The sequence below is a fragment of the Melospiza melodia genome, chromosome 1, assembly GCF_035770615.1.
Source record: "Melospiza melodia melodia isolate bMelMel2 chromosome 1, bMelMel2.pri, whole genome shotgun sequence".
Taxonomy (NCBI): domain Eukaryota; kingdom Metazoa; phylum Chordata; class Aves; order Passeriformes; family Passerellidae; genus Melospiza; species Melospiza melodia.
The window spans coordinates 152,398,445-152,424,019 of record NC_086194.1 but is presented as its reverse complement, the minus strand read 5'-3'; the positions used below and the strand labels follow the sequence as shown (position 1 = coordinate 152,424,019).

Below are 25,575 nucleotides of genomic sequence, written 5' to 3'. Positions count from 1 at the left end.
CAAGCTGATTAAGGACAGGTAAGAATGCAGCTCCATTCTTCACTGCCTCATGTTACACTCTCCATGAGACTGAGCACAGGGGCTGTGGTCTCCCCAGAGAAGCTGCTGGTGTACCTCTGGTTTCCCTGGCTGATCTGACTTCAGTTCTGGGCAGTAAGACAAAATCACTGCAGCAGAAGTGACTAAACCATTTATGCAACTTTGGAAAAGTACATTAAAATCAAGCCTGTTTTTAATTTCACCATGAAAACCTCTTCCTGAAACACACACAGTCCTGAAACACAAACAGTCATTTTCATCTATTTCAGCATTATTAACACATGGATAAATGCTGCTCCTTTCTTTTTTCCTTTCCTTTTTTTTTCTTTTTCTCTCCTCCCAGAAATTGGCCCATTTTATGACAATCTGAGCTGCAGTCGGAACTGCTGGCTGTATTCCAGGGGCTTGTCCCAGCTGTGAGGCAGGGACAGAGAAAGGCTGTTGGCTTGCTGATGTTTTGGCCCCAGAATGGCAGTACTTCGATTTAGTGATTGCAGTTCACAGTACTCAGTTCACTAGATCAGCTTTGCTTAAGAAGAACCCTAAAACTAAATTTCACTATGATTGTTTGGCAATAGAAGCTGACACTGTCCTGAAGATGCCTGTGTTGGTTTAGACAATATCTAAGGTGTGGGGGCCTGAATATATGTATTGTTATACATAAGCCCCCACACTAAGGAGCTTATTTATTTATATTTATTTCTTTTCTATGTTGTTTCCTATTGAAACCAAGAACCATCTCCGCTATCTTTATTGAGAAGTCCTTTTGGATTAACACTGGATCAGTCTATGTGGATTCTGCTTCAGTTTTGCAGGAAGAGACAAGTTCCTTTAGAAAACACAGCTACACTCAAGTGTGTTTGCATCTCTTTAAATGGTAGGGTAGGATCTGTGGCCACAAATACCCATACATTTGTTTTGTTGTCACATAGGTTTTGTGTAACTGGATGTCAAAAATAACACAGTTGTGCTAGTGAGTATCCACAAGGTGAGCTTGGCTCTGGTTCTGCTCTGTGAGGTGTGCTCTAAATTCTAGCAATGGGAGTGACATGCAGGAGAAGCTTGAATTTCCATCACCAAAATGCTGTGTTAATGTCATAGAAATACGCGGGCTCATAAGTGGGAGGAAATACTGTGAATAAAATGTAGTTTATATCTTCACAGGCTGTAGGGAAAACTGCATGTTTCTAAGTGCTTGAATAGAAGAGAATAGAAAAAGGTAGTGTGTCCTGTTATGTGAGCTAAAAACAGGAACTTTATTTTGAGAGGATTTAATTTGCTTGTTGAAAGTTGTGTAAGGATGAAACACACTTCAGAAGAGGGAATGCTGTGCTGTGTCTCCATACAGAGCTAAGCTTGTCCTAAATGCTTGTTTGCATGGTCTGGCTAGCTCATTAAGTGTTTTAAATTAATGAGCTTCTAGTGCCTTTGTGAAGGAAGGAATTAGGGCACAAAGAGCAACCTTAGCATACTCAAAGCTTGCTACAGCACATTAACCAGGTATGGCTCTGGATGGTGACTTTCATGTTGTTACTCGTAAACCATTCTATAAAACTGGTTTTACTTTTTGCCTTCCCAATCTGAAATCTTGCATTGTGCCACATTTTAGAAGCTGTCATCCTTGAGGGGGTAAAAAATAAAGGTTGACAGCTTGTAATAATGGGATGTGATCTCCCAATAATTACCTTTCCTTAAAACTGCTAATTCCCCAGGTGCCACAGGTGCAGGTCTAGCAGTTGGTTGTCACCTTTGACTGCTGCCTGTAATATTTGACTAAAGATGAGTGAAATGGATTCTGGCTTTCTTGAGCAGAGCTTCACCTCCAGCCTAGATATGTCACCTCTGAAGTTACAACACAGCTGGCAACAAACACCCCTGCCTTCCTAACAACCTTCTGGTAAAACTAGCAAGCCTGCTCGAAGCAGGAAGAGGGAGCATTTCTGATGGAACAACACCCAACACCGTTTGACCAGCTGGATGTGGAGACTGCACAAAAGGCTGTTCCTGAGCTGTTACCATCACTGTGTGAAGGGAGATACTCTTGTTTATTAACAGGAAGATGCTGCTGCTTGGAGTGATGAGAAAATGAGTACTGTTTGGTTTGATGAGCAGTGGTTGACACTGCAGTGGTCTGGCTTGTATTGACACTTCCACTGATCACAGACTAACCAGAGTGATGAGTTCCAGGCCCAGATTGTTTTCTGCATATTTAGTGAGACTGATGTGTTTGCTCAGTATGTTCAGAAGGACCATTTCAGTCTTGCTCTCAACAACAGCACATACTGTTATTGTCCCAAAAATATTGCATCTTTCCTGAAGGAGCAGCAACCTGAATGTGCACTTCTGAGAGGCTGTGCTTCCAAGACAAACCCAGCTTATGACAGAGGAGCATGTCTGCTGAATGACAACTACTCTTATGATTCAAGCGTCCCAAGGTCCTCTCTCCTTTATGCAATAGTGGCTTTTTCCTCTGTTTCTTTTATGGTGGTTCTTCTGGCTTGGCTGAGTGGATTTTTTCATACAGCCTCAGGAGAGGGGGAGAGATCGCCCATTTTCCCCCAAGTCACTCCCCCAGGAAGTGTAGTTCATCCTGTGTCTGCTCAGCTTGCAGAAGACCTGGAGGGAGCAGCTGGATGCATGTGGTGGTTTGACCTCCGTTGAATGTCAGGCACCCACCATAGCTGCTGTGTCACTCCCCTCTGCAACTGGACGGAGGAGAGAAAATACAACAAAAAGTTCGCGAGTCGAAACAGGGACAGGGAGAGATCATTCACAGATGACCCTCACGGGCAATGTGAAATGGGGGAAGATGAGGCATTTGCCAATCAACATTGTGCGCTTTGCCACAGAATAGGAGAAAGCGAGGAATTTGCACTTCAGCGTTGCGCGCTTTGCCACGGGCGGGCTCCCCGCTCGACCAGGCGGGGCGGGCTCGGTCCGTCCCCGCCCACGGCCGTGCGTGGCTGCGGGACGGGCCCGGGCTGCCCGTGCCGTGTGTGCCCGCGGCGGGAGCGGCGCAGAGCCGGGCTGCGCTGCGCTGCGCTCCGCTCGGCGGGATGGGCAGGGCGCGGCGGAGCGGCTGCGGGCTGCTCCCGCTCCTGCTGCTGCTCGCCGGGGCGGCGGGGCTGGAGTGCGGTGGCTCCCCCCGCCTGCTGCGCTTCTCCGGGCAGGTGCCCGAGAACAGCCCGGCGGGGACGCGGGTGCGGGGTTTGCGGGTGCCGCTGCGGAGGCTGCTGGGCCCCGGGGAGCCGGCCGGGGAGTGGGCGCTGGAAGGCGACGGCGCCTCCCGCTTCTCCCTGCAGCGGCGGCCGGGCGGCGGCGGGGGGCTGCTGCTGCTCCGCACCGCCGAGCCCCTGGACCGGGAGGCGCAGCCCGAGTACGGGCTCCGGCTGCGGCGGCGGGCGGGACGGTCCCCCCGGGAGGCGCTGCTGCGGGTCCGGGTCCTGGACCGCAACGACCACCGGCCCCGGCTGCCGCCGGCGCGGCCGCTGGAGGTGGACGAGCTGGTGCCGCTGGGCACGGAGGTGGCCCGGCTCCGTGCCTCGGACCGCGACGAGGGCGCCAACGCGCGCCTCACCTACCGGCCCTGGCCGCCGGGTGCCGGCAGCCGCCTGCTCTTCGTGGTGCCCCGCAGCGGGCAGGTGCTCACCGTGGGCTCGCTGCTGGGGCTGCGCCGGCTCCGCCTCTGCGTGGCGGCTCTGGACCACGGGCGGCCGCGGCCGCTGCGCAGCCCCGCGCGGTGCCTGCGCCTGGCCGTGCGCGGGCGGGGGGCGGCGGGCCGGCGGCGGGAGCCGCGCTCGCTGCAGCCGCCGGGGGCCGGGGCCCGGCGCTACACGGCCCGCCTGGCCCCCGGGGCGCGGGTGGGCGACACCGTCTTCACCGTCCCGAGGAGCCGGGAGCGGGCGGCGGGCGGCTGGTTCGAGCTGGCCTCTCCCGGTGCCGCCCCCGTGGGGATCGACAGGACGTCGGGGCGGCTCTACCTGCGGCGGGAGCTGCGAGCGGGCGGCCGGGCGGAGGTGCTGGTCAAGGTGCACCGCGGCGGCGGAGGAGGTAGCGCTCCGGGAGGGGACGACGAGGGTGGCCGGGATGGGGTCGGTTCTCGCCGCCGCGAGTGGGTCGGGATGGCCGCAGAAGGAACGGATGGGCATGAAGGGCTGCCCCGAAGGAGGGGGATGCTGGCCCGAACGGCCGTGCCGGGCATTTGCCATCCGAGGGGATGAAGCCGCGGTGATGCTGCCCTCCGTGGGGCGCGCAGAGCCTCAGGCGGCTGCCGGAGCTCGGAGGGGGGCGTGGGAATGTGCGGGCTCTTCCCCGGTACCGCCCGCAGAGCTTCGGCCTCTTGCCTTTGAAGGAGCAGCTGGAAATGAAGGGAATGGTGTCTCGGTTATGCTGTCTTGTAAGGAATTGTTGTCACAGTAGGTTCACTTTTGTGGGACCAGAGGCGTCGGCTCAGGGCCCGGTAAAGAAGGGGCCACGCCACAACAGACGGCTGGTTTCATAGTGGGGCAGCCAGCAGGGAGCCTCTCCTGCCGCTCTGGTTCTGCTGGAAGGAGCTGGGAAGGAAGAGGTGACGCTGTCCCGGGTGTGGGCACTCACAGCCCACCCTGAACCGCACGGAATGGTGCTGGGAGTCAGCCACAGCGCTGGAGAGCAGGGAAGGGAAGGGAAAGGACTCGTTACAAAAGAGATGTCAACGATCCTAGGACAAGAAAAAGGGAAAAAATCTGAATCAGGAATCCTAGGAGTTGGTGTAGAGAACTAAAGGGAGATACTGTATGTCAAGAATTCATATTCTGTTGTGTACTAGGTTTTCCTAGTAGGACAGCAAAGAAAATGGCTAGACTTGATAAACTTCTTAAATCACATTAAGCTTGAGGTGTGTTATGGTTGCAAGAGCCATCCTAATTAATGTATGTGTTACTTTCATCTTGGAGTAAGATTTAGAGTGTGTTTGTAAGTGCAGTTCAGGTCGCTAAAAATGCAACTGGTTATCATTTGCTTGGGTTTATTTTGTATTGTTTGCTTTTTTTCTTCGATGCTTGCAACCAAAAGAGGGAATATTTACCAATTTACGTCAATGAATTTTACAGTCTAGTGCTCAGGAAATGTGAAACATAGAGCTGGGAGGAAAACAAATATGTTGCAGCATGCTGGAGACTGTGATCTTCACCAGACTGCTGTGTGCAATCTGCAAGTCCAGAGCTGCTGCCTGAGAAAGTTACTCTTGCAGAAATGGGATGTGTTGTGCAAGTGACAGACATTTAACATTAGAATAACTCTGCACAGTATTTCCAGCTACTAACTTTAAACAAATCACCTGATGTTTAAAGTAGAACTTCTCATTCAAGCTAAAGATGGAGCTGGAAAGGGGGCACACAGCTTGGCTGTCTTGCTAATTTATAATGAAAGCAAATAACCTTGTGAACAGTGTTCAGCATATGATTGTGTTGTCCTCTCCAATCTGGTGGTGCACATCATGTTTTTACCACTGTCTGTGTGCTAATAATGTATTGACAACAGATGAGCCTCAGGGAGAAAGGAATTCAATGATCAAGTGGGACAAGGTCATTTAGGCACTCCTTTAAGCTACTTTGAAAATCAAAACTCTCATAACTTTGTACAGCAACAAACTTGGGATGTTTTTCTGTCTGCTTATTTTACACAAGTATGGTGAAATGGTGAAATTATTTGAGCATCCATTTTTTAAATCTGAAGAGACCTGGTGAACTTCAAAAGTCAAACAGAATTGACTTTGGTCTGCTCCTCATTTCTCCTCATGTCTCTTACTAAATGTAATTAAAAATCACTCACAAAGCAATCAATATTATGGAACATGTGCCAAACTTTTAATAACCTCTTTAATTGAAAAACAAAGCTATCAGACCTTTATTAATGGCCATCTCTTATGTAAAAAACATGAATGGACTTAGGCATTTCACAGGTGCTGCTTCTCCAGGGAAGCGTGTGTCTTGGGGTTTTGGATGCATTTGCTTTTTTTTTTTTTTTCAAGAAAAGAACAGCTTTTTAAAAAATAAGCTTTAAAAAATTAAACAGTAGGTCAGATAGTAACTTAGAGCACAGTTTCCTGCAACAGCAGTCCTAGCAAGACAAGGTAATTCTGTGTGTAGTTGAAACACTGAAATAAAGCTGAGTGCAGAGTACAAAAGCCTTCTGAATCTTCCCAGTGCCCAGCAGCACACACAGCAGTGATAGGGAGGGGGCTGCCATCTGTGTGTGGGGACCCTGTAGCAGGCACCGTGGAAACACAGCTGTTCTCCCACTGAATATACACCTGGGACGTGGACTGTGAAACATGGTAAAGGTGTTGGCACAACTTCTGTGGCTTGTCTTATTTACCTCCACAGAGCACTTTGCGTCTTCTTTGGGAATCTGACAGCCTGAATCTGTCTGTCAAAGCCTTGCTGGTCTGGGCTCTGTGCATGGATGGTTATGGATTGGACCTGGAGTTTAAACAAGAAGTCCCATCCTCCTAGATTGCTTTCTTCACTTCACCATTGTTTACACTTTTTTGGTAAACAATGGTGAATTGTTTACCAAAGCTGCAATGGTGTCCTTGGTTCTCAGGCTGGAAAAGGATTGTTTTGTCTAACTCAGCTGTGAGGAGAACTTGCTAACACTTTATATGAAGTTCACATTTATACAATAAAGCAGTACAGAATCTGAAAAATATGAAAGCTATGTCTTAAGGCATCAATACAAAGGTACAAGTTGCAGACCCAACATTTCTCATCCAGATTTTCTTTTGGTACATTTCACATCCTGGAAACACTGAGTGCACCATCAGAACAGTGTGTGGCCAGAGCATAGAAAGCTGGGGGTGGTGAGGAAGAGTTGAAGCTCCCTTCCTCTCCCATGTCTGCCTTTGTTCATGCACACCTGTAAGTACCTACACAGGTTTTCATCCTTCTCATACCAATTTACACAGGGTGGGATGTGCAGATGCTGTTTCCTCTTCTGCCCCCTCAGCTGCCCTCTCTGATGCTGGCAATGGGTACTGGTGCACACTGTGTGGAAGTCTGAGGTTTAGGACTTCGTCTATCATGCTTCATACCCCTGTTCTCCAACTCTAGAAGACTTTTAGTTCTCTGGTTTGGTTTGAAGGCTTTTCTGGTGGTTTGGTTTTTGGTTTGGCTTTGTTTTTTGGTTTGGTTTTTTTGTTTGTTTGGTTTGGGTTTTGTTTGTTTGGTTTGTTTTTTTGTTTCTTTAAACTTCAGAGCCTGTCACAAAGGGCTTACAGAGTGCACACTGCCTTGGCTTGGAGTAGTGAGCCCCAGTGGGAGATGTCCAGGTTCCTGCACACACTCACACTGCAGATACACCCCACATGCTCTCTAACTGAAAACAACTGTGTAGGAAGTCACTCCGTTATCTGCAGAGGGTAATTTTGTTTGGCAACAGTAGGAACTCAGAAAAAGCATGGCAAGACAAATCTCTTCCCCTGCCGTGTGTCTGCAGTGCACTGAAGGGTTAAAGGGTCAGTGTTAGCCGCCCCTTAACTCTGGGATGCCTCAGGGCATCAGAGAGGGGTGAACAGCAGCAGGTAGTTTTAGACTGAAGGGAGTAAAACAGTTGCAAGGCTGTTCAGTATTTTCCTGGCTTTGGAGGTGAGGTGGATACCTCATTCCCTGCTCTCTTTCAGGTGGGATAGCAACTGTTTACTACTGTAAGTGAATTCCAAGGAGATGGATGTTAAATCTGACTGAGGAGGCTGTAGCATAGTGCAGTTCCTTCAGTGCACTATCTTCTGGTAGAATATGAGCAGTGCTGAACTCCAAGGGCTCACTGGAAGCAAACTGCATTTTAAAAAGGCTCCTGTCAGATCTTGACATTCCTATAAATACTGCACATGGAAAGAATATGTGGTTTGAGTCCCTTTTACTTTCTTAGGAAATTTTTACCAGGAAGCCTACTGGTAAGAGAAACCTTTCAATCCATGTAATACAGTTGTGTAAAAGGTGACAAGTAATTAATGCATGTTGCTGGCTGTGATTTCAAACCAAGACATAGGTTAGGTTTGGGGTTTTGGGGTTTTTTGGTGTTTTTCTTTCTTTCTTTTTTTTTTTTCTTTTCTTTTTTTTTTTTTTTTTTTTTTTTTTTTTTTTTTTTAACAGAGCCAGAAATGTCCCACTGCTTCCTGGCACCTCTTGACATTTTTAGAAAATAAGTCTCACTCCAGAAACACAAACTTGACTTGATCAGCTATTGAGGTCACATTATATGCTGCCTTTTTTTTTTTCTTTCTTTTTCCTGGGGGTCAGGGGGGTGTTTCCTCCTGGTATCAGACTGATTAAAACCATCTGTGGATGCCATTAGTGTGCCTCCAAATTCAGGTGCCAACAGAAAAAGCTTGCCTCACTTAACCCATGAAACCACTTTAATGGCCAGGGCTCACTGGATGAAAGAGCAAGCTCTGGGATGAAGGTTATTACTTTACCATGTCTGCAAATATCTTTAGGAAAACCTTGCTGTTAAAAATAAGAAAAAAAAAAAGTAAACATACGTAATGATCCTATAAATTAGTCTTAGAGGCTATAAATTAGTCTTAAGAATGTCTGACAAAGTCATTAACTTTGAGAAGCCTACAAAAAGCTTAGAACTGGAGAAGTAAATGTAACGCTTATGTTACAAGTATTCTTGTAAGTTACACAAGCTGTTTAAACCATGAGAAAACCTCTATCATTACAAATTTGAGAGAAAAGCAGTGGGAAACCTGAAAAATAGAACATTCAACCCTTTATTCTTAAGATTAGCATCCTGAATCCTTTTATACAGACAATGATTTAGTATTTCTGAGTTTCATTACATTTCAACAGCAGGAAGGCATTTAAAAATCTGTTTTTAGACCCAGATCAAAGCTGCACCATGCCAGAAACAGCCCTGCATGCTCCTGGTGCTGTCTCACACTCCAGGAGCACTGTGCAGGGCCCAGCAGTGTTTGATTTTCATTTACTGCCAGGAGCCAGCTGACCTGGGGCTGCCTTTACACACCTGCCTTACACATGGGAGCCCCAAATTCACACCTGCCACGTTTGCTCAGGCAGGGTATTCACGTTAGCTCCCCGTGGAGAATGTGCACAAAGCCCTCTCTTTGGGACCGTGGCTGAAGGGGAATTGAGCTTCCTCCTGCTGTGTGTCCCCAGAGGGCTTGCAAAGCTCTGCCCTCCCCAGAGAGCAGAGTGCCTTCACAGCTGCTGTTTGGGGCAGGCACTGGGGGCTCCTTGCCACAGCACTCACACCTTGGCTGCTGCAGCCTCTGAGGTTGGCCTGATGCTGGAAACTGCCCAAAGGTTAAAAAAATATTAAAGCAGAACGTTTAAGAAAAGCCTTTAAAAACCTGACCTGAGCAAACAGGCTGATGGAAAGGACTTGGAATTCTGCTTCTGCCGTGAATGTTGCTGATGGAATGCCCTAAAAGCAGCGCTGGATGATAGCAGAGTGAGGAGCCATTGGTTCCTATGGGTGGAAACCCCGTGTGGCATAGACACTGATCTGGGAGAGAGAAGCAGCAAGGTGTCAAGGGCCCAGCCTGTGCAAGAGGATCTGTTTAGAAATCTAGAATAAAAGGGGAACTGGAAGGTAACCTAGCAACTTCACCTGCTCGTTTCTGAGGGCACGGAGAGCAGCCAGCAGAGAGCTCCTTTGGGGGCTGCTGCTCCAAACCCCCCTGAGGGCTGCTGGGTCTGAGCTGCTCCTCACAACTGCACCCGGGGGGGGAAAGGGGTAAAGCTAATATTGCAAAGCTTTTTGGCATCTTTTTGTACATGTCAAAAACATTTGCTGTCCTAAAATGATTGTGTTTTGCTGGTGGCACAAACTTCTTAAGTGTTTGGAAAGAAGTTAATAGACTCTAAGTATGGTCATAGGAATAGCTCTTAATGCATGAAGCTTCAGCAAGCAACTTTTTATTTTTAAAATGTTTGAAAAACCTTCAGGAAGAAGAGACTTAACTATGTTAAAGGACAGCTGATAAATGCCTGTAGTTTTTCCACAGGAAAACTGAACATCAAAGCAAAGTGATTCCTAACCCAGACTCTGCTACAGCCTCTCAGGAACAAAAATTTTTTTTATGTCCCACACAAAATACTTTTAACTTAATAAGTGCTACTTCAATGAGGAAGAGCAATGTGCTGGGTAGGATGACAAGAAGACATGATTGTAGCCGTGTCTTACTGCACTTTCCTTCTTTAAAAGCCATAAAAAAGCCCCCAAATGCCCTCTTGTGCTGTTGACTCCTCAGCTCCTCTTACTGTGTTGGTGTGATCTGACTTCCTCATCTACTGATGTGCCTGCAAATAATAAACTTTTTATAGTGTTTAATAACATTTTTACTGAGGATTAGTCAGCTGTCAACATGGCAAACTGTAATAAAAACTTGTTTTATGTGGAATTCTGCTATATGGAAGCTTTTGAGATCCTGTGAATTGTTGTGCCTCCTACCTTTTCTGTGGCACTGTGTTTCTAATTCTCCTGATTGTGTGGTAACAAGCAGCTCTTGGCAGATACAGTGGATTTAAGGGTTGAGGCAGAAATGCTACTTCTGTAATCACAGGTCTGAGAGTGCTCAGAGCTTTCCTCTGGAAACAGACAACAAAATTAAAACAGGTTTGAAAAACTAGAGGAGGACACCACAGGCAAGATGATGTGATAGCACTAAAAATCCAATGGATTTTGAAGGCCTGTTCCTATAACTGCCTGCAGCTCTTCCTGTGGCGTACATTCACCTGCCTGAGGAAATGATCTTTGGTGCCTGACAAAGGCTGTGGTTCTCAGACACCCCATGGGATGGAGGTACCCCCTGCAGCTGTGCACTCACACCGAAAGGGAAAAATGGGCTGAAGGTTTTCCTTTGCTGTGCATGTGTGCAGTGGCACCTGCAGTTGCCTTTCAGCCTGATGGTCCCACCGGGTGAGTCCAGAGGCAGCACTGAGGAAAGCAAGACCTTGCCTCCTAAGCTGGGTGAGGATGTGTGTACATAGAAAATGTGTCCCAGTGCTGGTGTCTATTAAGAAATATGTAATAGATATAATGCAAGATGATCTCTGCAGGCTGCTTTTTCAAGCTTGCTGGTTGTGGTTAACTGAGGAGAGAAAATGGAAATTAGCAAAGCTTCAGCTGAGGCAGTTGGTGCAGTCCCTTTGCCCAGGTGTGCTGGGGCTGTGGGCTCTTTATCTCAGGCTCCTGCAGGGATTTGTGAACTTCCAAGGGAATAAAGAGTCCTATTTCCAGAACTGATGGTGAGGGTATTACCTTGCCTTCAGGACACAGTACTCACTGCTTGGTCCAACATGAGTCCAGTCGGTGCCCTAGGATGTCGCAAAGGAATGTGTTACTCCTGGGCACTGCACCCAAACCTCAGGAGTACTTGTGAGACACCAAATCTGTCAATTATTGAAAATATCACACCCAGGAATCTCTCATCAATGTTTCAGTTGGAGCTGACCCATCATGTTCATGACAGCAGACTAGCTGCACTAAAGGTGCTCCCACACAACTTTTCTTAAGGGAGTTGGGGAAAAGAAATTCATAAAAGTAAGCCTTCATTTTTGAGGGTGAGATCTGTGTTGTGAAGGCTGTCCCCACTGTGAGAGCTTCTTGGTGCCCCTGCACTTCTCCTGGGGGAGTGACAGCACATGCTGTAGCTGGGGCAGAGGCCCGAGCATCATAGGTGCTGCTGACTGGGTTAGTCCTCACGTCCAAGTTCAAGCTGCTTTCTCTTCTCCTTTACCTCATACCTTTATTGGGGGTGCTCATTTTCTGGCCAGCTGCTGATGTTTGAGCTTGTAGGAATAATTTACCACCAGTTTTGAAAGCCCCTTGGGCAGGACAGAGTGGCACAGTGGACAGCATGACTGTGGAAATGTCACTAATGATATCATTAAAATGCAGGGGGGAAAAAAGCAATTCAGAAAGTGATGATGAACTCTGGTTAAAGACCAAGTGCTGCCACAAGAAATTTTGGTTTAAGTTGAAATATGCCCAAGTAGATTATGCCTATTGTCCTGAAGATGAAAGGGAGGTTTAGCATTTAACAATTTCTCAGGTGTAGATTTCCTGGCCATGGTTCAGTGATGAGCCAAAACTCCTGTTGTCCTGCCCTGCACTGAGGACTCGTGCTGTGGCCTGACAGCACAGTGGGGGCTTTCCAGCATCCCACCTTGGGGTTCTGTTCCAGCCTGGGCACTGCAGACTCTTCTTCACATACCACACTCTCTCTTTTCAATTCAAATGATTCTTTTTGCCTGAGGGGATAGAAATACAACATAAACTGCCATTTTTTTATGCACACTTTTTAGTTTTTAATTTTCCAGCATTAGTCCCCTCAAACCCACATCAATCAGTGCAGCTCTAATTCTTATCTTAGGAAAAGAATCACAGAATCACAGAAATTCTAGGCTGGAAGAGACCTGTAAGATCATTGAGTCCAACCCATGTTCTAACACCTCAACTAGATCATGGCACCAAGTGCCACATCCAGTCTTTTTTTAAACTCTTCGAGGGATGGTGACTCCACCACCTCCCTGGGTAGATGATTCCAGTATTTGACCACTCTTTCTGTGAAAAACTTCCTCCTTAATTCTAGCCTGTATCTCCCTTGGTGCAGCTTGAGACTGTGTCCTCTTGTTCTGTCTGTTGTTGCCCGGAGAGAGAGACCGACCCCCAGCTCACCACAGCCACCCTTCAGGGAGTTGTAGAGAGTGACAAGGTCACCCCTGAGTCTCCTTTTCTCCAGGCTGAACAACCCCAGCTCCCTCAGTCGTTCTTCATATGGCTTGTGCTCCAAGCCCCTCACCAGCCTCGTTGCTCTCCTTTGGACACGCTCAAAAGACTTCTCTTCTCTTCTCTTCTCTTCTCTTCTCTTCTCTTCTCTTCTCTTCTCTTCTCTTCTCTTCTCTTCTCTTCTCTTCTCTTCTCTTCTCTTCTCTTCTCTTCTCTTCTCTTCTCTTCTCTTCTCTTCTCTTCTCTTTCTTCTTCTGGTGAGGGAGGAAATGAAATTATCAAAGGAGTGAAATTGATACAGGCTTGCAAGAATAGCCACTTGCAGTTTCCAAACCCTTTCCAGTTCTTTCTTTGCTTTCATATTATTGTCCAAGGAAGGTGTGGGTGTATGTGCTCTGATCTGCTGAATAATGTTTAGCCCTCCAAGACACAAGCTTAGCATTTCTTCATTCCCCCCACTCCTGCACTTGCTACATCCTAACATTTTACTTAGGGTGCTCTTAACTGGTGATTGATTGGCATCCCTTTTGTTTACATGTCTTTTTTAGATGTAAGGAGGAGGTAAAGCTGGAGCCTTGGGGATACACCAGTATCTCCAGGAAAATCAGCACTCCCTAGTGTTCTCTTCCAGACTGATCTTACCAAGACTCTTTCCAATGTGTGATGCAGAGGCCAGGCCATCCTGTTGTTAGTCTGGTTTCCTGATTATTTCCTTCCTTACAGTGGATAATTCATATTGACAAAATTGGGTGAACTGCAACATCACTGGGTGATGTTGCATTCTGATTTAATAGGATGCTGTGGTTGTGTCAGGAACAAAATAAACCACTATTGATTTCAGAGGCTTGATCTGTTAATGCCTTTGCAGCTATGACAGTTGAAAACCCAATGCATTTCTGGGGAAAAACTCTACTTTATCAAGGCTGGTTTTGTTTCATTGACTTGTTTCAAGACAGTGTGATAATTTTACACAGTATCTGATCGCCATGTGTCTGAAACACCTTAAAATCCTTGGGTTTCTCACACCTGGTGTGTGTGCAAAGGGGAGTGACCAGAACAGAAATGTCCCTACTCATAGTGCTGCTTCTGAACAGCTCTTTCTGCATGATAGGGGAAATTAGGGTTAATCAGTGCTGTTTGACTGACCTCCTATCACTCTCCAGACCATGTTCAACACTGCTTTTTTAGGGTTTTGGACTTGAATTGATAAAATCTGTTCTTTGTAACCATATTTTCTTCCATTTATGCCTTGCTAGAATTAGAGCTCTGATCTATATAGATATAACCTGGACTGTTTTGTCAGCATGCTTCCAGGTTGCTTCAATTTAAATTTTGTTATTTGCATGGAGAAAACAGCTTTAAGTCTGAAAATCTGAAATAAATGCTGAGGGCCTGAAGGAGTGAGCCAGGTCTCAGCTGCAGAAAGATATTCCACCCTATAGCTGAAGTTTATTACCCCTGCTGCTGTACTACAGCCCTCCAGGTTTGGCTTCATCCCAGGTTTTTCCTTTCATGTGTGGTGCTGGATGTTTGTAGACTGCCAGTCACTCCTTTTCTCACTTCTTACCCTTAAGCAAACAGCAAAGATAAAACACGAAGTCCCAAGAATGTTTGTGTTAGAAGTTCCTTGAAGCTGCAGGGGAATGAGTGACATGTGGACATATATGCCTCAAAAATCAATGAGATGCAGAAGCTGAAGGGCAGGGAGATTATTGTGTGATGGAAAGGATTTAACAGTCTTGCTGGTTCTGTGCCCCTGCCTAGGGGCAGGTTTGGTCACAGCAAAGTGATTGCCAGCAGATATTTGTCTGGTCAGGTCTTAAAGACTCAGTGGTGGAGGCTGTCTCACCCCTCTGGCCACTGTCAAGGGCTCCCTTGTCCTTACATTTAAAAACATGCTGAGGCAATCCGCCCAACATCTAATGCCAGTCTTTTCCTTCAGAATAAGAACTAGCTATTTTTTGGTTTGCAGGTTACAGAACAGCTGACTGACTTCATACCTTAGTCCTTAAGCCTCTTATATCAATGTTTGCATGTCTCTTGCAGTCTCCTGAAAATCTCCAGGTCTTTTCCCCTCTCTTGAAGGGCATTCTTTCTGGTTATGCTCTTGGCTTTTCTCTGGACACTTTCCAGATGGTCTTTCTTGAAATCCAGCCCCTAGAACTTTAGTTCACCGGATTGCCTGGGGAGGTTTTGGAGTCTCCTTCCTTGGAGATATTCAGAAGCCTTGTGGACGTTTTTCTGGGCAGCCAGCTCTGGGTAGCCCAGCCTGAGCTGAGTGGTTGGACCAGATGCCCTCCAGAGGTCCTGCCACCCTCACCCATCCCTTCAGTCTGTGATCTGAGGCTTTGTTAAGTGTCACAGGGCTGAACATGAACCAGCAGTGTCCAGGTGCCCAAGAAGGCCAATGACATCCTGGTCTATATCAGCAATGCTGTGGCCAGCAGGACCATGGCAGGGATTATCCCCCTGTACTGGGCACTGGTGAGGCCACACCTCAAGGCTGTGTCCAGTTCTGGGCCCTCAATTCAGGAAGGACACTGAGGGGCTGGAGCATTTCCAGAGAAGGGCAGCGGAGCTGGGGAAGGGTCTGGAGCACAAGTCCTGTGAGGAGAGGCTGAGGGAGCTGGGGGTGTTTGGCCTGGAGCAGGAGGCCAAGGGGTGACTCTATTGCTCTCTGCAATGTCTGAAAGGAGGCTGAAGCCAGGAGTGGCTCGGTCTCCTCTCCCAAGTAGCAAGTGGTAGCACAAGAGGAAATGGCCCCAAGTTTAACCCTGCCAGGGGAGGGTTAGAGTCAATGTTAGGGAAAAAATTTCTCACAGAAAGGGTTGCCAAGCAGTAGAACAGGCTGTCCAGGGAAGTGTTTCAGTCACCATCCTGGAGGTATTTGAAAGACATGTGGATGTGGCATTTAGGGACATGGTCTCAAGGAATTGTAGAATTCTTAAGGTTCAAAAAGACCTTTAGGATGGTCAAGTCTGACTGTCAACCTAGCACCAGCACCATGTTCACCATTGAATCATGTCCTCAATTCCATGTGCACATGCCTTTTCAACATTTCCAGGGATGGTGAACCCAGGTTTAGTTGTTAAGTTGGCAGTACCAGGTTAATGGTTGGACTTGATGATCTTAGAGTATTTTCCAACCTAAATTCTTCTATGTTTCTATTTAAATACACCTTTCATAGAGAGGGAAGGTGAAGTGTTTGTAAAAGTCCAGAAAATTATGGTTAATTTGAGCAACACAAATATTTTCTCTGACATGCTGTCCTGAACTCAGTGAAATTTGTTCCCTTGTCTGTCTTTTTTAAAACATAAATCTTTGTTTTACTGTTGACTTTTGGTGGCTTTTACAATACCTGCAGCAGGATTAGGACCTCATTATTGATTGGTACTTAACAATTGGATCACCTACATGGAGCAATATTAAGAATAATCTGTATAATTGCTATTTTTAAAATAATTCTGCAAGTTTCACTATAAGGGAAAAATACTTGACTAGACATTCAATCTCTGCAGAAATTAGAACTGCCCGAATTAGATCAATAAATGAATAAAAATATCTTTAAATGCTCATGCCTACAAGTTTTCATCCCTTTACTAGCAAAATAAAACTGTCTGTAACAGGCTGAATTAGGACATGTATTTGCCAACCCTCCTTCTTGGGTGTAGATAAAACAGTGACTGCTCCAGCTGCTCTTATGAGCTACAGCCTCATGCTGTGGGTTGTGCCTTGTCCTACACAGCAATACAGAGAAAAAAAAGTGAACCAATGTTCTCCTGTAATCAGTGCTGGTACATGAGAAAACCAGAAACCATGTAATATAAGAAAACTAAGGAAACCATGTCTTAAATGATTTTAAATACTATAAAACCCCACAAAAATTTAGCAAAGTTTTTCCTTCCTGGAAACAATTATCTCTGGGAAATTTGTCTAGCATGTATTTTTACTGCAGGGTAAGGCTGCTTGTAAGTGCAGGTCTGGTGTGTCAGGGAATGTCTGTCTGTGGGTAGCCTTTTATTCAGTATCACATCCCTGAGACACACACCTAAAATTGTTTGGAATTTCTGGCTTTTGGTGCTGGTTTTGTCCATGTGCTCCTTCTTCCATCCTGTGTGAAATGGCCTTCTTGAAGGCAGAGTTGAAGGGTTTCCTGTATGAGACACACACACCTGGGTGGGGGTTTCATTGTGTAGTGGTGCAGCCCTTAACAGACCTGCAACCTCAATGCAGTTTGTTGAAGTATGTGATCATATTTTAACAGGCAGAAAAAGTACATTTCTCCTATGTACCTTTCTACATACCCCCTTTCTACATGTAGTTTCTCTTTTTATTCAACTTTATTCTCTACATTCCATAATATATTCTTTTTAATTTGTAGTCAAATCTTAAGGCCACTTTTAGAACACAAATGTGCTTAGGAAAATTTCTTCAAGGAGCCCATACATAACTTTAGCATCTGTTAGTGACTTGCTGTGAATTAAAAAAAGGCTTGAATATAGGTCTCCCTGGAGGTAAAAAATAGCGTGATTAAATCTCTACATGTCCTTTGCAGTGGAAGCTTCCTTCTCAGTTTGTTTACAGATACTGATGGATAAGATCTTAGCATTAAGCTGGAGACCAAGCTGTGTGGAAGTGCGCGTGTGTTTTGCAGATGATGACTGGTACCTGTGCCACGTGACCCTCCTTGCCCCCGAGGAGGAGCTGCTGTCCTGGGCCATGTACCCGTACCCGTACCTGGCGCGCGTCGACCCCGATGCGCGCAAAGGCGCGCTCGTCTACCAGCTCACAGCGCGTTGCAGCTGCCCTGAGAACGCCTCTGCTGCCATAACCTACACTCTCACTGCAGGTACGGCCAGTCTGAAAGCAAAAGGTGAAATTCTCTTTAGTTGCAAATGTTTCTTACCGAGTTTACAATTTCATGGGTAAATTTTTCCCATGGGGAATCCTTAAAGATACAACAAGTACAGCAAACAGAACCTGGAAGTGCTGTAAGTAAAAGTTACATGGATGGGAATCTTCCGTCTCGCCATTTTCTTTGCTTATTTTGAAATTGATGGCAGCTTTATTGTTAGCTTAAGGCTCCATTTCTTACTTGTTCTTGTCTCTTTTACACTGCTGGTCAGCAAAACAGTGTGTGTGAAAGATAAGGTGAACAACTGGAAAGGTAAAAAGTAGTGCATCCAAGGACAGAGGTGGATGAGTTGAGGATGGCTTACTTTGAAATGGTGAAGGTGCCAATGCCCTTGCTGTGGGGCATGTCTCTGAGCAGCTTTGTGCCTGTGTTGGTAGGTGGTGACGAGCGATTCCAAGTGGATAAGGACACTGGCATGATCATGACCACTGGTCTGCCTCTGACGTGGAACAAGGAGTACGTGGTGACTGTGGAAGCCTCTGATGAGCAGGGCAACCGAAGCCCCTACGCCTCCGTTTCCATCCTGGCCGGCTCCCGCCCTCCGCAGTTCACTAACATGTCCTACAGCGTGTTTGTCCCTGAAAACACTCCAGCTGGAGAAAAGTGAGTTGTGCTTGGTTGGGTGACTCCCTCCCTGCAGTCTGAGAGGGGCTTCACAGAGCACAACAGGGTGAAACTGTTGTGATTTGCTTCCTAGGGCCATGCATATGCATTTGTCTATCACACTTTAAAATTAATGTTGTGTTTTCTAAAAGAAATTATGCCTCTTTTGATGTTTCTCCAGTGTGACATGGGTCTCCGTGTGTCACATGTAGTCTGGGATGCTGGAATTATTTTAATGCTTTTGGGGTTTTAGTGCATTGCATTGTGAATTAGAACAGCCAAACTACTGGCTATGCATCTCCTAGTGACTTAAACAAATGCTCGAAAAACAGTCTTTTAATTAACCAGATCTGGAGTTGTTTGTGTCCTGTTTGACTTGTATTTAAATTTCTAGAAAGACAAATCATTGCCATACTTTTGAGATAACAGCAGCAGTGTGAAGTGCAAATAGGTAAAGCTCAGTCTCCAAGGGGCTCTGCTGTTGCATGGAGAGTGGCAAAGCCAAGCCACAGTGGGGAGATGCTCTCAAGCTGGCTCTGGGTTTATTGTCACTGTTCAGCTACTTGAGAGAAGAATGGGCTTTAAGGCCTCTAAGGAGCAGGTGGAACAGTGCCATAAGGCCTCTAAGGAGCAGGAAACCTCAAAATAAACTGATGACCTAGGAAAAAATTGCTGGAGATGTGCCACTAATCCTTAAGAGAGACTGAATGAGAAGGAGGAAGGGAATTTCTCTACTTCACAGGAGCTTTCAGTGAGATGAGCTAAAAGTGTATTATGCTGGTGAAAGACTGGTGTGAGAGGTGGAGCTTCAAAACACAAGTCACAGTAGGGAGGCAAATATTCCTTTGATATCCTGCCAAGGTGGACAGCAGGATCTGAAAGCCCTGTGCTCCATGGGTTTTCCATCCATGTCTAAACTCATTTCTTTTCTAAATATACAACTACAGAGAAACTCAGAAGTGGGGGTAAACCAGTTTCTCAGTTATTCAGGAATAAGTGCTGTCATTTCAAAGGCTACAATAGGGAAGGAAAAGATGTTTTAGTGGTAGTGGGGGTTGAAATGGTTTTTTATTTCAGCACTACTATATTGGTGAATAAGTTTGGTGAGAGAAGAGAAGGTAGATGAGCTCCCTGTAGCAAAAGTGGTTTCCAGTCTGGATACAAAACTGAGCCAAACATTGACAGAGAGTGAGCAAGACACCTTTCCTCACCCCATCCTCCTCTTGCTGCTGAGGAGACAGCTTTTGTTGGTATTGTTTTGAAGCAAATGTTGTTCTCTCGTTCTTTGCAGAGTAGCAGTTGTTGAGGCTGTTTCTTTCCAGAGCCAGCCTCTTTCCTACACTCTCCTGACCAACCCCTCTGGGTTGTTCCGGGTGAGGCAAGAGAGTGGAGAGCTCAGCCTGACCCACCCCGTGGACTACGAGAGCGAGCACCACCTCTACCACCTCCTTCTGAAAGCCATGGAAGTTGAGAGCACTCTCAGCAGTGTGACTGAGGTACTGGAATCTCTTCACTCCTACCCATGGTCTGCCAGCCCTTGCTCCAGGACCAGTTACACAGATGGACAGCCCAGTGAGGATGCTGGGCAGCAGGGAGCCTTGTAGTACAGCAGAGATCTGGGCTCTGACCTGGGTTCACATCTGGGCTCTGCAAAAACCTCTTGTTAGTACTCTTTGGCTTTGCCTCCCGTCTTGGGAGTGGAGGAGAAAACACTTCTCTGTGTTCCAGGAGTAGGGTGAGAAGAATAGCATCAGAGGTGTAAGGATGGCACAGCAAAAGCACTGAGTGCCACTGCAGTGTCCAGAAAGAGGTGCTCCTTTAGCAGTGTAGGGGCTAAAATCCACTCTCAGTGTGTCCTTTTTCCTCAGGTCATGGTCCATATCACCGATGAAAACGACTGTTCCCCTGAGTTCCAGCACTCCATTTACAGCAGAGACAATGTTCCCGAAACCATTCCCGTTGGCACGTCTCTTCTGCAAGGTGGGGACCATCCTGTCACCTCTCACTTCAGTCCTGCCACAGGCCTGCTAGTTTGTTACCTTTCCATGGTCTGGCCGTGAGGAAGTGCTCTCTTCCGCAGGCACTGCCTTGGTAAGGTGTGGATGGCAGCTTTCCTGGCAGTCTGGGGGTGACTCTTAGCTATCCTGGAAGTAGAGCTGTGAATGTCTTCAGGTGAAGATCACTGTGCTGTGCCCAAGGAGAGATCCTGTGCTATCCAAGGGCAGTTAAAGCAGCTGATAGGAAGTGACTTCATTTCCTTTAAATGTTGTAGCTGTCTTTTAACTCATCTTGGTAATCTTTTTGTGTGCCAGAAGCAGCTACAATTAGTTTTACTTTCCTTAATGTGTTAAGAAAAAAACCTGGGCTTTTTTAATGGGCAGCTTGCTTTGTCAAATAGGCATTAATGCTGTATAACTGACTTTCAAAGTGTTAAAGGAAAAATATTTTGAAAGTCTGTGAATTTAAATTTATGGTTGTGGCTTACCAGTCATCATCCCATGTTTGTTTTTAACATGGCCATGTGTCACTTGCATATAAACCCTGAATGCACAGGTGACATTTTTAGAGGCTAAAATGGTATGCTGATAAAAGACTTCAGGGGGTGTGGACTCTGAGAAATGGGTATGTGCCAAGGCAAGACTTAGCAAAAAGATGAAAATGTAAATTTCCCAAAGCTGGAGCTGAACTCTGCAGGTTGCAGAGGTGATAAGAAGTTTAGCTTCCCTTGTGTCAGGGGTCTGCAGGGCCTGCTTTCTCTAAACATTTGCAAAGAGAGTTCAGAGCTTGTCAGACCTAATTTTTAGATTTAATTGCTCTTGAGAAGAAAGAAATTTATCAGAATAACCAAATCCTAAAATTCCTAAGCACGTGATTCTCCTTAAAGAGATGGATATTCTTCTGTCCAGAGGACTTGTAAAGCTCATAAAAATTCCACTTGTGGGGGAAAAAACTTATGCCCCATGTCCAAAGAAAGCATAATGTCAAAGCTGTGCAATTGCATCCCACGTTGTTGTCTTGCCACATGGGGTACATTTCAACAGAAAGAGCATCTTAGAAAAGAAAACGTGAGGTGGAAGTATAGTGGCAGTCAGTGGAAATGAGTGTGTGAAGACTCACTTGCTGTGGAAGGGATGAGCAGGGTTGTTGGTGGCTGCAAGGGAGCTGTGCCTTGTGCAGGATGAGACCTGGGCCACCAACTCTGACTGCCAAGGCAAGTGTCTCAGGAAAAAAGACAAAGAGCTCTTACCCTCACTGTAGCTCCTTGAGGGATGGGATGTTGCAGCCTCAGAATGACCCATAAACCTTCAGCTGCATCACTGTGCCAGCAGGACAAGGCTTGGAGCTGTAGCTGCAGCTCAGTCAGCTTTTGAGCCAGGGTTATCTCGCACTAAGCTAGTTCAAAACGTGTGCAAAGCCAGCACAGAGCTGCTTGTGCCTGGCATATGATCCTTAAAATATCCTTTGCAAGGCACACCAGTTTCCAGGATGGAACAAAACGGAGAGGAATGGGATTCCCAGGTGCTATTGGGAAGTAAGGCATGTTTCTGTCATGTAGAAGTGCCACATTCCCTATTTGCCAGAAAACATCTGGGGGAAAAGAAGCATATCATTAAGCACATAGAATGTATTTCTGTGAGTGGTTAAATGGCTCACTAATGGCTGTAGATTAAATCTGAATTTTTCAAATAAAAAAAATTTTCACATTCTGCATGCCTTTCTAACAACAATACTTAACCACTACATTTGGCAGTTTTAAATCACTGTCATTTTAGTTTTTGTGTTTTGTCTGTCAGTGCAGCAAGAGAGTGATTAACACTAAAGCCCTTGATTTTGTAGTCTGTAATACAAACATTTATTCACAGCAGGATTTGGAGAGATTTTGAACAAGATATTGAACCACTCTAAATATCCTTGTAAACAAAGATGAGTAACTTTCCATAGGCATATGCAGTTGAAATTTTTTGCAGCTAAGTAGAGCAGTTCTTCAGTGTACTTTTGAAATCATTCTCTGCTCTTTTCCTATTTTGAGTTAGTATTCTGATAGAGGCAGGTTGTTTCTGCCACCCCTCTGTGGATGGTGCTGCAGCTGTTTGCTGGGGTGTCCACACGCTGCAGTCACTGTTCTGCTTGCACAAGGCTGCCACGGTGGCTGCATCTGGATCCTACTGGTAGAATAAGGAGTTTGTTTATTAACAGTGTGGGAATGATGTGAAGCCTCGCTGTTAGGCTAGAAAAACTGCAAGGTAATTGGAGAGGTGAGCTTCTGCTCTTAAAAATCACTTTTGATGCTTTGTTGTGCTGAGCAGATGGGGCACGCAGTGTACTGAATAAACACTTACTGGGGGGGAATGTTTAATCATTCTTCGTACCTTGAAGTGCCAGGTAATTAAAAAGTATATAACTGGCTGGGAGCTAATTGAATTTGAACATAGCATTCCTGGAAAGAGCGGGGAACCAGTTTATGACTGATAATGTTAACAAACGTGCATACTGATTGTGTGCTAATTACCAGTGTTGACTGCTATTTGTGCAAAGCCTTTTGTGCAGTGCTGGGATCACAGCTCTAGCAAATTCCCCTGACTGAGATCACTCGGGTTGGGTTGGAGCAGAGGGAAGAGTTGTTTTGATTTTTCGCTCCCAGCCTCCTCCTAAGTTCTCAGACTCTAACCACAAAAAACAACAACAACAAAACAAAAACAAAACAACAAAAAAAACCTTTTGTGCATGAAACAGATTTAGGTGATGCCTGTTCTCAAAAACTGACAAAAAACCAGAGTTGGCTTGGTGGCAAACAGCATAACCAAGCCTCCTTTGCAGTATGACTGTTCTGTTAATTGTGTTCTCTAACAGTGTTTGCAACCGACTGCGACTCTGGCTCCAACTCTGAGATCTCTTACTTCATCCAGAGCACTGATTTTTCCATCACACGTCACGGGGTCGTCAATTCTAACCAGAGGCTGAACTTTGAGCGAGCCAACCACATGTACGAGTTTGTGGTGATCGCTGTGGACAGAGGACACCCCCCTCGCACGGGGACGGCGTCTGTGCGCATCCGCATGGCCAACGTCAACGACGAGGCTCCCGTCTTCTCCCAGGCCCTGTAAGGCACCCTCAGCCCCTGCCCTGCTCTTAAATGGTGCTGGTCTGACATGTAACCTTTGTGCACCTGTAAATACCAGTGAAATTGAAGGGTAATTTCTATATAGAAAGGCTTTAGGAGTTGGACTTTCATTTCTAGAGTGTATATTAAAAAATACATCATTTGTGATACCAGTATATTGATTTTATAGAGAGAGAACAGAATGAATCAAAGACCTGTCTATACAGGGAATGATTTTGACTGTGTTGACTCCTAGGTCTCAAAGTGATTATCCATGTATAAATAGGTGACAAATAAATATGGTAGTTAGCAAACTACTACTAAAATTTAATTTTAGCACCAAAAGATTGTATTGTAAGCTAATTTCATGAGCTCCTGCTTCTTTAAGACTTCCTTTTCTTTCCTGTCCTCAATCAAGACAATTTCTATTCTTTGCACAATTTTGAAGTCTGAACATATTTTAAATACAAAACATACATATATTTATTTATAAAATTAAATACTATTTTACATTCATCTCTGTAGTATCTGATGCTTTCCATTAATATATAGGGGCATAAGAAACACTGCATGGCAGATACTAGTCCTTTTTCTCAACTTTAGTAGATAGATGATCCTGTTTTACAGTACAACTTATTATGGTGCACATTGTTATACTCCAAAGGATCCTTCAAAATTAGGTATACCAAAGGTACAGGATTACAATCCCAAAATAAGTACCAAATGTCGAACAAAGAAGACCTAAGTCATATCTTGAACCAATTTAAGATTCCATGATTGCATGCCCAAAGCTTTAAAAAGCCATTCATAGTGAGTTCATACTGTTGCTGATGGTTAAGAGGGTGATGGTTATTCTGACACTTGTGCGCTGCCATTGCTCCCTTGTGTCCATCAGTTACAGGACCTTCCTTTCGGAAGATGCTGGTCCCGGCACCTTGGTGGCGACTGTTCGGGCAGAGGACCCTGATGGGGACGGGCTGCTCTATCTGATTACAGGGGGCAATGAGGAGGGCAACTTTGAGCTGGATAGCCAGAAAGGTAAGGAAAGAGGGTTTAGAACTCGGGTATTTACTGTCTAATCTCTATTGACTCTGCCCCACCTGTGTCTCAAGAACCATAAGAAAGCTCCGTATTTATATAATCCGCAGATGGGAATGCTTTGTAGCAGTGAGCATTAGTTCTTTGATATGATGGTTGTTCTTTAACTATCAGCCAAAACTTGGGATCCTGGTCCAAGTCTGTGCAGACTAACATGAACAGTTACTGTGCTTTGTACCAAAATACAGTAACTGTTCAAAGAAATGTGATGCTCACTTGATTTTGTGTGTTTACAGAGTAAATTAACATGATGCTTTATGCTTCCAAATTCAGGTATCATTAAACTCCGCAGAAACCCACCACCCAGCCTGAAAGGGCCACAGTACACCCTGAATGTCACTGCCATAGATGACAATGCCTCGGGGGGACCCACTCCTCTGAGCAGTTTTGCTGAGGTTATTGTAGGAATTAATGACGTTAATAACAACAAGCCTGTCTTTAGAGAGGTGAGATGTCTTTCTGCAGATACTCTTTTCCCATCTAAACTATAACTGGGGTAATAGTCTCTATTGCTACTGGTGGCTGCTGGTGGGCTGAAGGGTCTGTGTGTGCAGAGCAGAAGGAACTTGTAAGTGAACAGAAGACAATTCTCTTCCTAGAGGAAGTGTAAAATCTTCATCCTCCTTTTCCCTTCCTCTCCCTTAGAGATTGATTTCTTTGTGTGCATAAGTAATAGTAGTGATTTCCTTCCAAGTTTTTCCCAGACCTGCTGGAAGAAATATTGACACTCTGCAGCAGATTCACGTGACTCTGTGTAATATTTAGGGTCGGATGTTTGGGTGTGTTTTTAGTGCGCTTACTACAGTGACAGCACCTGGGTTCTGGAGAACCAGCCTCCAGGCACGCATGTGCTGCAGGTGGAAGCCTATGATGCAGACCTTGGCATCAATGGAGAGGTGAAGTATGGGCTCATGCACCGAGATGGAGCTTCCCTTGGCTTCAGCATTGATCCAGACACAGGTCAGTAGCTTTAGGTTACTGAGAAAAAATGAAAATTGTACGTTGTATTGTAATAAAAATGCCTCTGTATCAGTATGTTCATGTGGGCTTATGCTTAACCATGTAACGGCAGGGTTAGCTG

At 45.8% G+C, this 25,575-nt stretch overlaps 1 protein-coding gene across 1 annotated transcript in view; it reads left to right on the top strand.

Annotated features, from left to right (window-relative positions):
* Nucleotides 1-4,269: 4,269 nt before the first annotated feature.
* LOC134415778 (neural-cadherin-like) overlaps nucleotides 4,270-25,575 on the top strand; it is a 53,908-nt gene continuing 32,602 nt past the window's right edge. The window contains exons 1-9 of the mRNA XM_063151659.1: nucleotides 4,270-4,435; nucleotides 17,432-17,626; nucleotides 18,070-18,295; nucleotides 19,587-19,791; nucleotides 20,164-20,275; nucleotides 23,147-23,396; nucleotides 24,292-24,434; nucleotides 24,768-24,940; nucleotides 25,286-25,454. Of these exons, the coding sequence (XP_063007729.1) occupies nucleotides 4,270-4,435; nucleotides 17,432-17,626; nucleotides 18,070-18,295; nucleotides 19,587-19,791; nucleotides 20,164-20,275; nucleotides 23,147-23,396; nucleotides 24,292-24,434; nucleotides 24,768-24,940; nucleotides 25,286-25,454 (1,639 nt within the window). The remainder of the gene's footprint in view (nucleotides 4,436-17,431; nucleotides 17,627-18,069; nucleotides 18,296-19,586; nucleotides 19,792-20,163; nucleotides 20,276-23,146; nucleotides 23,397-24,291; nucleotides 24,435-24,767; nucleotides 24,941-25,285; nucleotides 25,455-25,575) is intronic.